Below are 15,873 nucleotides of genomic sequence, written 5' to 3'. Positions count from 1 at the left end.
CAAGTACTGTGTGGCTGCCATATTGTGGCTGCTTTTATTTCATGCATATTTACTGCTTTCATTTCCTTAACAAATTCATTTTTATTGTCCTAGGATCTCGCGTTGCAATACTCAGCCAGGCTAAATTATAATGACAATGAAATCGAAGCCCTTCTGGAAGAAATACGCTGTAAAGCGGTTGAGCGGGGAACAGGAAACGAAGCTTTTAAGACGACAGGAATTGCGACGCTTGAAGTAGCTTTGCCTACGAGGATGGGTAAAGTAAGCAATTGTTTAATGTTATCTAAAGAAGCATATGTGAAATGTGCAACGAATGGCAATATTTCATGTGTACAGAGCAGGCAAATACGATGGCTGGATGAAGTCTTCAGTCTACTTATGTAAAGGGAGGTGGGGCAAGGGTCCATTGGGGTTGACTTTCTTCTTTTATCTTGAGAGTTTATAGGAGATGAATTCACAACTTGAATGCCATACAATTATATACATTACTTGACCCTCCTTAGGCCTGTAAAAAGCAATTTACTACTTTGACATTAGGTCAAATAACCCCACATTAAGTCACTGTTTAGGAAAAAAACAAGGGTGCAATCGTACAGTTCAGACAGAAAAAAGTCATACAATTCCCAGCATTCCCCAGTCAAACAGGTAGCTGTAGGACTTTTTTCTGTCTTAAACATATATTTGGCAATGACTTAAATGTATTTGGCAATGTCTTCAATTTAATATTAAAAATGTAATTGTGTTAACTCTTATAGGGTCTCAGAAACCCCTGATAACTTAATTCACCATGCACTTTTCCATTAAACATAATTTCCTGGAGCTCTGAATCATGTTATAAAAACCCAGTAATGAATGATTAACACTTTTTATCCTAATTACCAACACACAGTAGCTATTGTATTGTTAAAATACACAGTTTCCTATATTAAGATAATTTATCTTGGACATGTGGAGATTAATTTTCGCCCCATTCACTTTAATTAGGAACTGATAATACCATTGTACTTTTTAAAGTGAAATTCTCCTTTAAAAATACAATGGGAGGTAGTAGAAACACCACAGAATGCTCAACCCCCTTCTTCTAGAAGAACACATGAAACATGAAATGGCACAGCTCAAGATGAAAGGTTCTACATATTTTAATACTCCTTTTGTGGCAGGGTTAAGACATATACATGAATTTGCATAATATGGTGTTACCTTGAGGTATGAAACTAATTTTAAGACAGTAGTGAATGAATGGTCACATCCTTCTCAAAACTGCTTCACTAGAAGGACCAGTTCACATGATCATTGCACCCCACTGTGCTAGCTGGGAAATGCTGAGCTTTGTAGGACTTTTTTCTTTCTAAACATTCATAGGATTGTACTCCAAAGCACCATCTTGTTCTGGGAAATAAGGATACATTTATACAGTTTTAAGCCATCCTAAAATCCCTTAAGGATGGAACTGCTCCAACAGCCCTTGGGGTGGATAGCAAGGTAGCACAGGTAACTGTGTCCAACCCCCAGGTGTGTGTTTTTTCTCCCCTTTGAAATCCCTTGTGTGATAGGGACCTGGCCCCATCTGTTGGATCATGTGTGCTGTTTCCAGTACACAATGGAGCATATGATTAAGCTACTAGATAGTTTTAAAGTCTAGCTAAACTGACATGAATTTATGCTGCTGCTTCTTGGAGAACCCAAGCTTCCATCTTGCACTTAGTGGCACCAATATCAAAGGATAAGCAGATTTCCCCACTTTTATTCCATGGCAGCCTTCCCCAAGTTGGTGCCCTCCGGATGTTTTGAACTTCAACTTCCAGAATTCCTGATCATGAGTTAATGCTGTCTGGGGCTGATAGAAGTTGAAGTCCAAAACATCTGGAGGGCACCAGGTTGTGGAAGACAAGTAAGGCTTGCTTGGCCTTACATTTTACTCTGTCTTCATTCTCATTAAACATGGACATTGTCTAGAACTGATTCCAGAACTGATTCACATGCAATTCACTGTAGCTTTTGTCAGCTTTCGTTCTCATCTCCCCCACCCCGCCTTACTAAGATGTGTGAGGAATCATGTGCATTGATGAAGTACAAAATGTATGGACACATCAAGATTTCATTTTCTTTTGTGTTTGTCAGTGCATTCAAGTGAAAAATGCATGGTAAGATATTAAATCTACTGCAGATTGCACATCTGTAGTGGTCTCTACAAAATCCAAAAATACAAATGGAAGAATGGTATATTATTGCTGCTCTGAAAATGAGACCAAGTAATTCTAAATCAAAAAATCCAGGGCAAAATTTGGATGGGTAGAATTTCATAAGTGTCCTTTGATGAATCACACCGTTTTTTGTATTTATATCTATGTACTTCATAGGCAAGAAAAACTGTTCTGGAGACAAAATTGGTCATCACAGGCAAGGAGCTCAGATCTCAGTAAGGCACTTTTTTGCTTTTTTGAAATTTTCTGAATTTGCTTTGTTTAGCAGTTCTTCTATATAGTTTTTTTTTTGTTTTGTTATTGTTATTGTATATCTTCTTGGTCAGGCATATTTATAGCTTAAATTCAGCTTAGTTATGTCCCTTAAGCTGAACATAGTAATGTCATGTTTTACATATATATTGCAAACAGTTCTATGTAAAGATGCAGCTAGATTGATTAAAAAGCAAGTCTCAGTGAATTCATTGTGGCTTATGTCGAGGAAATGTGTGAATGGGCTGTTTTGTCTGTGCCCACCCTGTTTTGATGTAAGCCCTTTCTATTAGAAATTAAGTTCTATAGCAATTTGACCCAAACTGTAATGGAAAATATTTTGAGCAACACTTGCTCAACCAACAAGAAGTATTTACACATTAGTCAGAGTGTGAGCCTCCCAGTGAGGACAGGAAGAGTAGTAACCACAAAGGAACAGATGTTCCAGGATTGCAATACCCATCTACTTACTGTTTTTCTAGTCTTAGAATTATTTGCACTCTGCACATGCATAAATGCCTTGTCTATCATTGGTTACTGTATTGCAAAACTGTATTATGATTGGTTTATTATATGAGGAAGTTCTGTTGTTGCTTCTGAGGATGTTACCCTATAAGTATCTTAGCATTGCCTACAACTAGTGGGCAGTCCTTCAGATCCTCTAGGGTTTGCCACCTTGCAGCACTGCAGGCTGCTCGTAATAAAACTTTTCCAAGATGAGAGAAATTGTGTCTTGAGAGTCTTTGTCTGCCACTCAGTGAACCAAGGGAACCTGCCCTTTCGGGTTCCTCCACACTTATGTAGGATGCAGCCTTGATCTGATTATCAGAAGAAACAGGTACAAACTATCTTAACCAGTTGCGTTTGTAGCATTTTAATCATATATTGTTTTGAGAACTACAAATCAAAAAAGCCTTTTGCTTATTCTTGTATCTTCTGTAACCAGCTTGTAAAATGGTGAGATTCCTGAATATTGGTCCTTATCATAATGGTGTGTGTACACATCATGATGTTTTAAAATGATGCGTAAAAAAATGTTTTCCTATAAAAAAGATCATACTAAATAACTTATTTCAAAAAATATACAGAGTACCCTTTTAAAACGTTAACTAGCTACTTTTACTAGCTTTTACTGTCTCTTGCTTTCCTTCACAGAATAGCACAGACATATGGATTTGAAGAAAATTGCATCAAAATAATTGCAAATAAGAAGCAACTTGACCTAGGTATGCATCTTGTATTTAAAAATATTACTTGAACAGTTGTACATCTACATTGAGGCTTCTAATTGGGACATTTTAAGATGTTTATTCCAAAATTCCTCCAACTGAATTCGTCTGCCTCCATTTTTCAGGAAAGACACTAGAAGAGCAAGGCATTACACACAATATCAAGGTCATGGTGCTTGAGCTGAAACTTAGTGAAGAGGAAACTAGGAGAAAAGTCCGTGAAGAGGAAATGCAACATGAGGAAGAAGTAGCGAAGAATAAAGAAATGAATAAACGGATGCAAAGAACGAAGAAAGGCTTGGAAATACTTGCAGAAAGAGGTAAGGATCTAGTTGTGTAAATACTGCTTTTAGCAGTACGGATGGAAATGCTGAAAAAAGAAACAAAGTAGACAGGCTGGTGTTGTCCCGTTTTGCATCATCACATAGGGTGAAGTGAGATGTAGGCCTGATTCGCATGCAGTGGGCTATTGAATTGTGGGTTGCCATTATGTTTATTTATTTATTTATTTATAGTGTTTTATCCCGCACCTCAGTCAAAAAGGCTCCCAGACCTGCTTTTTTAATTTCTCTTTTGGTATTCTTGCATAACATTAATGAAATCAGATGTATACAGTAGATGCCAGTGCACTTCAGTTGTTTAATTGTTTAATACTGTTGTTGAATTGTATTTATGTGATAACACTTTGTTAAAATTGTCTTTTTCCTTAACCCTTTGAATCTGGATAGTTGTACATTTTGTTAAGAACAACACCCTTTTTTTTTACACATTGCTATTTCCACAACATAGGCATACCAGCAAGTCAAACATTGGTTTACCCATCAGTCATGCTCTTTCCATTATGCTTGAAGCAATTTCTGAATGTTTACGCATTTACAGGTTCATCCTTATTTTTAAAAGAACCACAAACTTTAACAAAGCAGTTTGTTTGTTTGTTTGTTTATTACATTTTCATACTTCCCAGTAGCTGAGGCTCTCTGGGCAGTTTACAATTAAAACCCTAACATATAACAAGTCAAAATTTAAAACTATAAAAGCTAAAAAAATACCATATGAAACCGAAATAAGTTATAGTCCAGGGAAAGCCAGTCTGAAAAGGTAAGTTTTCCAAAGGCTTTTAAAGGGTGTTACATTGTCCGCCTCCTGAACCGCAGAATGGAAGGTTTTCCAGATAGTGGGTGCCACTACAGAGAAGGCCCGCCATCGATTGTTCTTTGTGGCGACATTCTATTCGTTTTGGAATGACAAGCAAGACCACTTACAAAAGTACCCTGGTAATTGGGATGCAGGGGGGAGTTGTGTTGGTGATGTCAGTGGTGCTGGCCAATCAGTTTCCCCCATAGCTGGCTTTTCCCTACTTCAAACTGAACCATCTTGCAAACTTTCCAAATGGGGATTTCAGAACCATAGCAGAGGGAAAGGTAGTGAAGGTGGCGATGATACTTTTAGACTAGCTTCATTCACCCTAAGTCACCAAACATGGTCAAACCTTGATCCGTCTGGAAAAAAGGGTTTTATTGACCTGAGGTAGAACAAACCTGATATAAGGAAGTAATATACATACACGGAGCAAAATCATGTGGCCAGAGCTTTATTTTTAAAGTGAACAGAGCCTTGTACATTTTGCGCAGAGCACTATTTTGCCTGTCCCCTGTTTCTTTGATCATAGTCCTAGAATCTAGAACAATTCTATGGGGGACCATGCAACTGGATGAGCCTATGTGGGTTATCCCAGCTAGGAGCCTGTTGGTACACTGGGTTGCGAGTATCATGTCATCAAATTTGCATCCTGACAGTTGTACATTCCTGAACATTTGATCTCTTATGAGGCTGTTGGAGGCAGATATAAAATAACTAAACAGGTATTTTTAAAATAAAAATAACTAAATAGATTTTTTTTAAATCAAAATTGTGATCAAAATTGTGATCAAAATCAAAATTGCACTTTTTAAAAACTGCTTACGTGAAGAGAAGCCTACTGATGTTAGTACAATTTGTTGTCTCTTAATAAAATTTGCTCACACATGTATGGATTTGTACAGTTCAGCAGCCAAGATGAGGCCTAAGGATTGAAGGGAGGATGATTAGGCCTTATTTTAACCCTCAGGATGTTCATTGGGTTTAGGTTCAGATGGCCTATATTCAAACCTCCTTCCTCAGTCCCATCATGAGCTTCCCACAAACATTTTGAGCATAATTCAGATGATTTGTGTCCTCCCTGAAATTCTCACCCAAATGTTTGGAGGAAACCCATCATGACATTTTGGAAAGCTGGACGGAGGCCTTGGATGTCTTTCGGACAAAATTGTATATTGTGAAGTACTTATTGAGGAAGCACAAAATAACTACAGGTTCTTCCAGGCACAGGGCTCTTAATGCTACCAGTCAAAAAACATTGTGCAGCTCTTTTATCTTTTCCTCCTTAATGTATTTTTTGTGGAAAGAAAATGGATGGATGAGGTGGTGGGGAAAAATAGGAAGGCTACAAGTGGAAGAAAGTATCATCTGGACACCCCATAAAATTGTGTGAATGAGGCAGGGCAGTTGCATGATAAAAGCCATGTCTGGCTGCACCCTACGACTTTCGATGCAGCATGATATGTTGGGATAACTGATTTAACCTATTACTACTTCAGAAACTCTTCTATATGAAAGAGAATGGTCCAGTGAAGTAGGTTATTGGCCTTCCAGTTTTACAGATACAGTGTTTTGGTACATAAGTTATTTGGGTGTAAAGGACCCAGAGCTAACGTCCGAGAGTGACATTTTTCCTGTTTTGATTTGTATGTTCTGCTGCAGAGGATTCATTTGATCCAGAGAATACGCCTTACCTCGACATTGCAAACCAAACTGGAAGAACCATCAAGATCCCCCCAGCAGCCAAAAAAGTGAGTTTAAGGGTGTAGGGAAGTTGGGGGCGGGGGAAGGGTGGTGAAGACCAAGTAAGCTTTGTTTTAAATGCAGCTTAGCATTAAGGTTTAATTGGACAAGATGCTTCTTTTTTCCTCCTCTTTAGGCTCTTTTGTTAGCTATGGGCCACCATGAAAAGGGCAGAGCGTTGTTGAAGAAAAAAGAATATGCTATGGCATTGCCATTTCTGTTGGATGCAGATAAACACTTCTGGTAAGGATCTTGGCTGTTTTTTCCTAACTTCTGATTTAATTTAAAGTGCTTTACAGAGCAATACTGTACTGCAGTTACAGTGGGGCCAGAGATAATGTTGCTACTATGCCAGCATAGTGTGAAGAGCTACCATTTTTGTGCAGAATTCTCTCCCTGTTTCCTATCAGCAGAGTTCCCCACTGTGATCTTTAAGCGTGAACAACAGGAGGCCAAAGAGTTTTAACCCCATGCCTGTTATCTGAGCTCCCTATGGGTTGTCTGAGCTGTGAGTTTTATATACTGTTGGTGGTGGGATATGATTGACTGCTGAATTACACCATGCACTATGTTCTGATGTGGCAGTGGCCAGGGATGGTTATTGACACAGGAATTGTCTTTTAATTTTTTGCCCTTCCCATTGAAATTGATGGGAGGGAATCGTCCCCTGCCAGATCTAAGGATGTGTAAAGTTGCACCATTGGCAGCAGTTTGGCTGTGGATTGAAGTGATGTGGGATCCGGCACAAGTATGCTCCTCCCTTACGTTGTCCACATCCTGTGTGCAACTCACTCCATTTCAGCCATTCCGCTGTCATATCTTTGCCAGCAGAGTGAGGCATCCACCAAACCCTATAGCCATCAGTATAAGTTCACGCCTTTAGCCGCTGTGCTATACTAGCTTACCAGACTTTTAAGGGAAATTATGTGTATCTTACTGCGCTACACATTTTATGTACATACAGATTTTACCAGTGGGTGAACATCTCTGAAATGCATTGACTGGAATATTTTCTTGTTGCTTTTCAGTGATTGTGGTTCAGACCTCCTGAACACGGTTGATAATTATGCCGTGCTGCAACTGGACATAGTCTGGTGTTACTTCCACCTGGGACAGCTGGATTGCCTTGATGATGCTGAGAAGAAGCTTACTGCAGCCCACGATTGCTTCAGAAGGTGTTACGGGGAGAACCACGAAAGACTGGTCACTATAAAAGTAGGCTAAAGAGAATGGAGTGTGTGTGTGTGTGTGTGTGTTTATTTTTAATGAACCTTTCCTTGTCGTTCAGAACTTCCTTTGCTTGAAAATCTGAACTGTCCTATATTGCTGGTTGTCCTTGATACTCAGGAATGCTTCTTGCCTTTCCCAAGGGAGTAGCATGCTCTTAGAAATTAAATGTTTGACTGTAACTTCAGAGAGATAAGATGCATAGTCTCTCTGACAGAGATGATTGTGTTCTTCTTCTGACATTACATCTTTGCGCCCATACTATAGGGGTGCAACTCTAGGAATCACAATTAAACCTCTGCAAAGACTAGAGGAAACTTCAAAGGGATAAACCAGTTGCACTGTTCAGTATATTACTAAGAAATGATATCGTAGTAGGAGTCCTTTCATGAGGGCATTTTACATCACCATCCTTGATTTTGAATCCCATATTTGACTCTGGAGAACCATGGAGTTCTTTGGAAGCTTCTCAGGGTTCCCTGAAAGATACTTTGCCCACCGCTACTAATCTTCCCCTGTGTTGTTGAATGTTGGGTGTGTTCTAGGGTGCAGTCTCAATTTATATAGAGCAAATATAACACTCATGTGAAGCCAAACAGGCCTGGCTGATGCTTATATAAATCGAATGTGCATTCTTCAAATACCCAGGATCTTCTTTACTAATAAGAAATAATATTAATAATATTTATTATTAAGAAATGATAATAATAATTTACTGTGTCTAGGGGGGTTGTAGCTGATGCTTAGTGGAAAGGCAGACTTTGTCCATAGATGATAAGTCCGTTTGAAAAGTGTTTATGGAAATTACTGCTGCCTATCAATAACCTAATGTGCCAGTTTTGATGCTGAGTAAAATAGCTTCTTTTCCAATGGTTCCACATATCTGCATATAATGAGTTGTGACCATTGAGAATATAGCACCAGGCCATTTGTGTGCATGTACATTGGCCACTTTCAGTTATATGTAAGTGTATCTGTGTTCTACCAAACTTGGTAGAACTTCTGAAGGATCCAGAGATTGGACAGGCCAACTGCTGACCAATGCCATCAGCTAGCCTGCATGCTAGGAGAACGTGAATGCTGGTGGCAGAATCTCAGGCCTTCCATGGTGTGAAACAGCGTCACAGGCTGTTCTTGTGACCTGTGTGTGGCAGGTATGCCAGCTCTCAGACTGGGTGGGTCCTTGAAGCAACACTCCCAAGATCCCTTAAAGGGAACCCTAAGTGGTGAGCAGAGATCCCACTCTCCCTTACTCAGCCCAATGCTTCAAGCATCTGCTGTGGGAAGTTGTGACAGAGTTAAAATAATAATAATTATTATTATTATTATTATTATTATTATTATTATTATTATTATTATTATTTATATAGCACCATCTATGTACATGGTGCTGTACAGAGTAAAACAATAAATAGCAAGACCCTGCCGCATAGGCTTACATTCTAATAAAATCATAATAAAGCAATAAGGATGTGGTTTAAACTACAAATATTGCTAAGAGGAAAGCAACATCCCCCGCATCACAGCCCAATCATAAATATGGGTAAAATTCCTTCCCAGACCCATCAAAGGGTAGTTAATTGTGGTCTTTAGCAAGGTAGCGAGTGGGTGGTGAGGAGGTCAGCAGCAGCACAGCCTAAGTTCTGGGTCAGGAGCCCTATTTATAGCCTAGGAGCGTATCAGAGGGTAAAAGATCCACTGCAAGGCCCTACCACCAAAAAACCCAGCTTTCAGGGCCCTAGGCTACAGCATGGCTGGCCATTGCACCAACACAGCACGCTGCTGATCGTATGGAGACGGTCCGCCCGGCCCTCCCCCACCCCATAGGCCACAAAGAGGGTGCCCTAGTAAATGGAGATCCAGAGTTCGTAGTTTCCATGAGGTTTGGTATGTTGAATTTGCATGACAAAAGAATACCCCACAATCCAGCACTGACAGTAGGCCCTGCTGTTTCAATTAATTTAACGAAATTAAATCTAATCCCCGTGTAATCTGCTGGGAAGATGCTTCTACATAGTGACTTAAACAGAGCATATAGCAGCAGAAAATGAGATGGCAATCCCTGCTGACTTGAAACAGGGCAACACAGGAACCATGGCACCCTTTCACAGCTGCCGTCCATTTCCATGGGGCTTGTCCAAGAGCAACTTCCAATGCATTGTGACCTTGAAAGACTTGCAGGCTATTAGCAGTATGGGAAAGAAGGGCAGCAGGAGGGAGAACCCGAGCGGGAGGTCAACCTGTCATAGACAGTTGAGCACTATTATCAGTTCTAAATAAACTAGGCTCTAAGAGGTATTTTTCCCCTCTCAAGATCTTTTGAGAGGTTGACCTCTATAAGTAAGGAAACCCACATCAAGGGGATGAAAATGTTGCAGGTGTTTGTTATCCTTGGGCAATTCCCTTCATTCTTTATTGATTGAATTTCATGTTAAGCTGCTTCTTTTTTTCCGGACTACTGTCCACGTACCCAGTTTTAGTTTTCCAGTCTCTTACTTTCCATTACGGGTGATAATTGATACTGATACTCAGACCCATTGTGTAAAGGGAGTTTGTTTCAGTGGATTCTTACCTCTGTAGACAATGCAGGTGTTTTTGTGTTCTACAAACTTTCAAAAAATCAGAGCAGGGTCTTGTTTGTTTTTCTATGTACAACATGTTCCTTCTCTTCCTTTCCTCCTTATAGTTGTAGATCCCTACTCCTCTCTCTCTCTCTCTCTCTCTCTCTCTCTCTCTCTCTCTCTCTCATGCACACACGCACACTTTGTAAACGACTCCAGTGACTTTCAGTAAATAAATAGAAGGTCCGCACGCTGTGTTTTTGTTTAACTTACAAATTCACTCATTGGTAAATGCTTGTTTTTTTTAGGGAAGTTCTGGAAGAGAGAAGGCTTTATTTCTAAGGCTTTATTTACTTCAAGGAATAAGCCATTATCATAATGGCAGAGAAAAAGAGGCTGCTGAACATCTTCAGAGGGTAAGTTTCTGTGGTTAGTGTCAGGCTTTATAATCTCTCCCTAAGGTTGCAAGCTTGTACACATTGAGTCCAACCCCCTGCTCAATGCAGTAATCCACTTTAAAGCATCCCTGACATATGGCTGCCCAGCTGCCTCTTGAATGCCTTTAGCGTGGGAGAACCCACAACCTCCCTAGGTAACTGGTTCCATTGTCATACTGCTCTAACAGTCAGGAAGTTTCTCCTGATGTCCAGCCAGAATCTGGCTTCCTGTCACTTGAGCCCATGGTTCTGTTGTCCTGCACTCTGGGAGGACCGAGAAGAGATCTTGGCCCTCCTCTGTGTGACAACCTTTCAAGTCTTTGAAGAGTGCTAACGTGTCTCCTCTCAGCCTTCTCTTCTCCAGGCTAAACATGCCCAGTTCTTTCAGTCTCTCTTCATAGGGCTTTGTTTCCAGTCCCCTGATCGTCCTCGTTGCCCTCCTCTAAACACGTTCCAGCTTGTCTGCGTCCTTCTTGAAGTGCAGTGCCCAGAACTGGACGCAATACTCAAGATGAGGCCTAACCAGGGCTGAATAGAGGGGAACCAGGACCTCGTGCAATTTGGAAGCTATACTTCTATTAATGCAGCCCAAAATAGCATTTGCTTCTTTTGCTAGAGAGTAATGCCCCATTGAACACCCTAGCACATGTATAGTATCAGACTGCTTGGTGTTTGTTTTCCTAAGACTATTTAGTAAAAGCTTATTTCCTCGTCTGTTTCTTTCTCTGTACAGGCACATGGCTTATTTCAAGAGTTGTGCATAGATCCCGAAAAGATCAGCAGCTTGTTACTTCTGGGATTCTCCGCTCAGGAAGCCCGTTTGGGTCTCCGAGCTTGTGATGGGAACGTGGATCATGCAGCGAGTCATATTTCCAACAGGAGAGAGGTATAATGCCAAGAAGGTGCCCTGCCATGCCAGAAGGGTGTGTTACATATTGCTGTGATGTAATAAGTGTTGGAATATAAGGAGAAGCTAAATACCACCAGTCACTTTGACATAGTTGTTGGAATGTGTGTTGCTGAATGGCAGAAAAAAACCAAAACATCTAAATTTCAAAAATGGAATTTGTCCCACAATAGCCAAATTTGTCCCACAATAGCCAAAGAGCTGGATCCCCCGCATTACTAGGGACAGAGGTGGTTTTAGCTCTCTGCTGTTTTTCACAATTTAAAAACTATGAAATCTCCAAACAGCTTCCAAACTTGTGAGCTTAAGGCATGATAAAGACATTCTTGGGGGTGGGGGCTTTCTGGGAGAAAATACTCTTACTTCAGAGCTTTCACAGTAGATTGAGGACTGCAGTTTTAGTCAAGTCCTCCATGAAGAAAAAGAAAATGTGTTTTCACCTGAAGTAGTTGTCACACAGAATAGAGGTATCAAAGCAGCAAGAGATGATTCTTTGGTTGAGGGAATGCACCTTTCTTATCTGATAAATAGATTTCTTATTGCTCTACTTGTACAGGAAAAAGCTGAAATAAGGAGAGAGGAGAAAGCTAAAAGAAGAAGGCGATTAGAGGACATAAACTCCTTGAAGAGCATGGGCTACCCAGAGCGAGCAGCTAGAGAGGCTCTTCACAACGCAAAAGGAGACCTTCAGCTCGCCGCTAAGGTAAATGCTTTTCCAAACCCTTTATCCTGCTGCAGAAAAGCCTGCGCTTGTTGGAAGTGTGTTAAAGTTTGTTGGCTTTATACGTTATCTGGCCTTCTTCGCTTTACAGACAGTAATATTACTGCCTCTTGACCGTTAAGCATATCAACTCTGAACTGATGAATCAGGTTTCACTACACTTAAGTGTGTTGCTGCTATGTAGAACTTTGAACATGTTGCCTACTAAGACTTCCTGCAGCTGGATCAGCAAAGAAAAACAAAAGGGATTTAAGCTATAAAGTTCACTGAGCAAATAAGGAAGAGGGAGCAAAAAGTTCAGTTTGGACAATGTCTCTTTGCTGTTTTTTTCCTAGCCAATTAAAAGAGTGGCTGTTAAAAGTAAGGAGTCATGGCTGTATTGGTGACTCCTCTCTAACGGTTCTAGTTTGAGGAGGGCCAGTGGAATCCAGCAAGAAAGGTGGACTTCAGATGCTTCCAGCTAGCCCAAACGAAAAGGCAGCTCCCAAATCCTTCCAATTCAAGTTATTGTCAGTTACCAAAAGGAATTACACAGATTCTCTTAGGCTGCAGTTCTAAGCACACTTACCAGGAAATCCCATTTAATTCCATGGAACGTAGCTTGGAGTAAACATGCTTGGGCTGTTAGAGACAGGTTTCTGGCTTTGACATCTCCACTGAGAATGTGTACTTTTAGTTGAAGGAGTTTCAGGTACCTAATTTCCAAATTAATGTGCACATTTAAGGTCAAACGTACCTCCAAATAATCAGGAATTATAATGGTCTTGTATTATAAAAGCGAAAATGGGAAGATGGGGTCAAAATATTTTGGGTGAGGATTTAATCCAGTTTTTAATGAGCAGTGCAATTGTGAGTGGTGTGGAGGAATTCTTATTTTTAATTTGCAAACATAAATTGTGATACATGAACCTTCTTTTTTTTAATATCTGTACAACTGTGACATTCGCACATTTGGGTTCCTCTGGTAGGTTTCACGTAGAGAAACTTAACTCGGCACAATGCTGGAAAATGTTTTGCTCCTGAAGTTGGAGGCTAGAAGCCCAAGGGCTACCCACCAGCTCTATGGTTGTCCATTTCACAGGCACCAGCCCCCAGTGCTTCATGGCAAATTGCAAAAGCAATGTGTAGTATGGCACAGGGATCTACTGTTCAAAGGCCGGGTGGGGTTCAGACATCCCAAGCAAGCCAGAGGCCTTACTTGGGTTCACCCAGGGTGGATGAAAATGAATAGTTTTTAATAGCTCTCTTACAATTTAAATTGGATTTAAAAGAAAAGGTTTCAGCTACAAGAGAATATCTTTAAAAGAAATAATCCAGTTTGAAATGAAATCTGAACTTCCTTCATATAATCTCTTAAAACTGAGCTTATGATCCTCTTATGAATTTAAGAAAAGTTCATAAGTAGGTTGCTTTTGTTGGTTAAGTTGCTTCTCTTTGTAAAGGAAGGTGGGGAAGACATCTTCACCACACCAAAGTGTGTGTCCTTATATTATAGTTTGATACTAGGGGCCATAGACTAGCAAGTCATCAGAGAGACCAAAATCCAGGTGATGATATCCGGTATCTCATCAGGATCATCAGAATGATCATGTATTGTATTCCTAGTTCATACCCATATACCTAAGCTCTACAGTTTGTTCAGTTTTTAAATTATTAATATTTATGATTCTACCAATTTAAAAAAAAGGTGGCCGTGCACTTTTCATCTCATGTTAGATAAACACTACCTTCTCTAGAAACTGCTATCCCTTTCCTTCTGGAATGTTCTGCACGCTTCTAACTCCCCATTTTTGAGCATGTTTATTCAGACATAAAGTCTACTTGTTCAGTGGAACAAGCAGATCTTACTTTCTGAATAAGGATGCATAGGATTGAAGCCTTAATTTTAAAGTGAGTGATATTGCGGGGTATCCTTGTATGTGTACATGCCTTGTCTATAAGCAGACATAAATCTGCATGTGCACTAAGCATAGCCAGAGTTCTGAATTACATCTTTTCATTACATGAATGCTTTCTTTATCTTTCAAATAAGTACGTCCTTGGAATCCATACTTGCTCAAAAAATACATGGATTTCAAAATGAGAAAATTGAGGCTTAAATCAATCTACTCTGAATGTACCTAAAATAGCCCTTTGGGTCCTGGGCTGAGTAAAGCATAATGTGTTTATTCTGTTTTTAAAGTTGTACACTACAGGAATAAGTTAAAAGCAAAAAACACAAACCGCCTTTTATGCCTGATATGATCAAGCGACTATCCAAAATTACAATACCAACAAAGGTGGATAATTTTGACTAGGTATCTAAAAGAAAGGTATCTGCTGTTCCATATGTTTTTGGTCTATGTCTCCCAGCGTTCCTGACCAGTGGCCATGCAGGGTGGGGCTGATGGGATTCAAAGTCCAAAACATCTGTAGTGCCCCAGGTTGGGGAAGAGTAGATAGGATACATGGTTCCTGGTCCTTTTTAAACTGCAAATGCCAAAATTGCACTTGAGAGCATCTGATGTGCTCTATCCCTGAGGTATGATCTCTTCTAAAATACTAACAAAGACACTTGAGAGTATTTCACAAGTGGGGATGGGGGGGAGGCACAATAGGAAAAAGCCCAGTAGATATCTCCCCTCCAAAGAAGAAGTAGGATCAGGGTTTCCAATAAATGGCAGGAGAATTTGTCACTACCCACTTGTGTTAGTGCAACAATTGCAAAGGTGGAACATTCATCATTTTGTGATAGTTTTTCTTAAGTACTAGGTAAAAATTAAATTCCCTAACACTTACCTCCAGGCATTTCCAATTTAGGCAAATGTCAGATGATCCATAAGCTGTCCTATAGGCCAGATTGGACTGATTAACTTTGAAAGATAAAATAGCGACTGTAGAATTATGTTGTACTATGGAGTAGTTACCTGCAGGTTTCGTACTAATTTATAGATTAATACGTGCTGTATAACTCCCAGCGACAGTATAACTGTTGTACTATGGAGTTGTTACCTGCAAGTTTTGTGTTATTTTTGTTGTTGATATTTTCAGTATAAACAAGTGAAGGGAAAAGGTGGTTATATTTAAAGCATCTGGGACTAGCTGCTGTTAGAGATGAGATATTGAGAAGGTGACCCATTTGACCTACAGCAGTAAGATCTACTGAAGAAGGGTGGCTATATAATCTCTTACATTAGCCCTCTTGGCAAAACTGCACTACAGTTTCCAGCACAGGAACCTGCATGACTGCATTGAAGTAGTTTTACAATTGTAGACCTTGCCCTAAAATTGTAATGATGATCCCAAACACTGAAACTCTTATGAACTGTAAGAGGCGCCTCTAGCTAGATGAGAACTTGCTGAAAGGGAACAGTCTGTGGGGTGGGGGGAATAGTCTGCGTAATCCAAAGAGTTTTTTCAAATGTTTGCGAGTATGACTTCTGCCCGAACTGGAGATGCAGACACTTCTTCAGTTT

At 40.1% G+C, this 15,873-nt stretch overlaps 1 protein-coding gene across 5 annotated transcripts in view; it reads left to right on the top strand.

Annotated features, from left to right (window-relative positions):
* Window positions 1-15,873, top strand: part of NUB1 (negative regulator of ubiquitin like proteins 1) — a 29,288-nt gene that overhangs the window by 5,355 nt on the left and 8,060 nt on the right. For all 5 annotated transcript variants that reach the window (XM_063126336.1, XM_063126345.1, XM_063126372.1 and 2 more), the window contains 10 exons: window positions 94-261; window positions 2,361-2,419; window positions 3,612-3,682; window positions 3,811-4,005; window positions 6,485-6,573; window positions 6,702-6,808; window positions 7,594-7,780; window positions 10,662-10,769; window positions 11,524-11,676; window positions 12,254-12,400. In XM_063126336.1, coding sequence (XP_062982406.1) covers window positions 94-261; window positions 2,361-2,419; window positions 3,612-3,682; window positions 3,811-4,005; window positions 6,485-6,573; window positions 6,702-6,808; window positions 7,594-7,780; window positions 10,662-10,769; window positions 11,524-11,676; window positions 12,254-12,400 — 1,284 coding nt within the window. The remainder of the gene's footprint in view (window positions 1-93; window positions 262-2,360; window positions 2,420-3,611; window positions 3,683-3,810; window positions 4,006-6,484; window positions 6,574-6,701; window positions 6,809-7,593; window positions 7,781-10,661; window positions 10,770-11,523; window positions 11,677-12,253; window positions 12,401-15,873) is intronic.

The sequence above is a fragment of the Elgaria multicarinata genome, chromosome 1, assembly GCF_023053635.1.
Source record: "Elgaria multicarinata webbii isolate HBS135686 ecotype San Diego chromosome 1, rElgMul1.1.pri, whole genome shotgun sequence".
Classification (NCBI taxonomy): Eukaryota; Metazoa; Chordata; class Lepidosauria; order Squamata; family Anguidae; genus Elgaria; species Elgaria multicarinata.
This window is presented reverse-complemented; position numbering and strand designations above follow the sequence as displayed.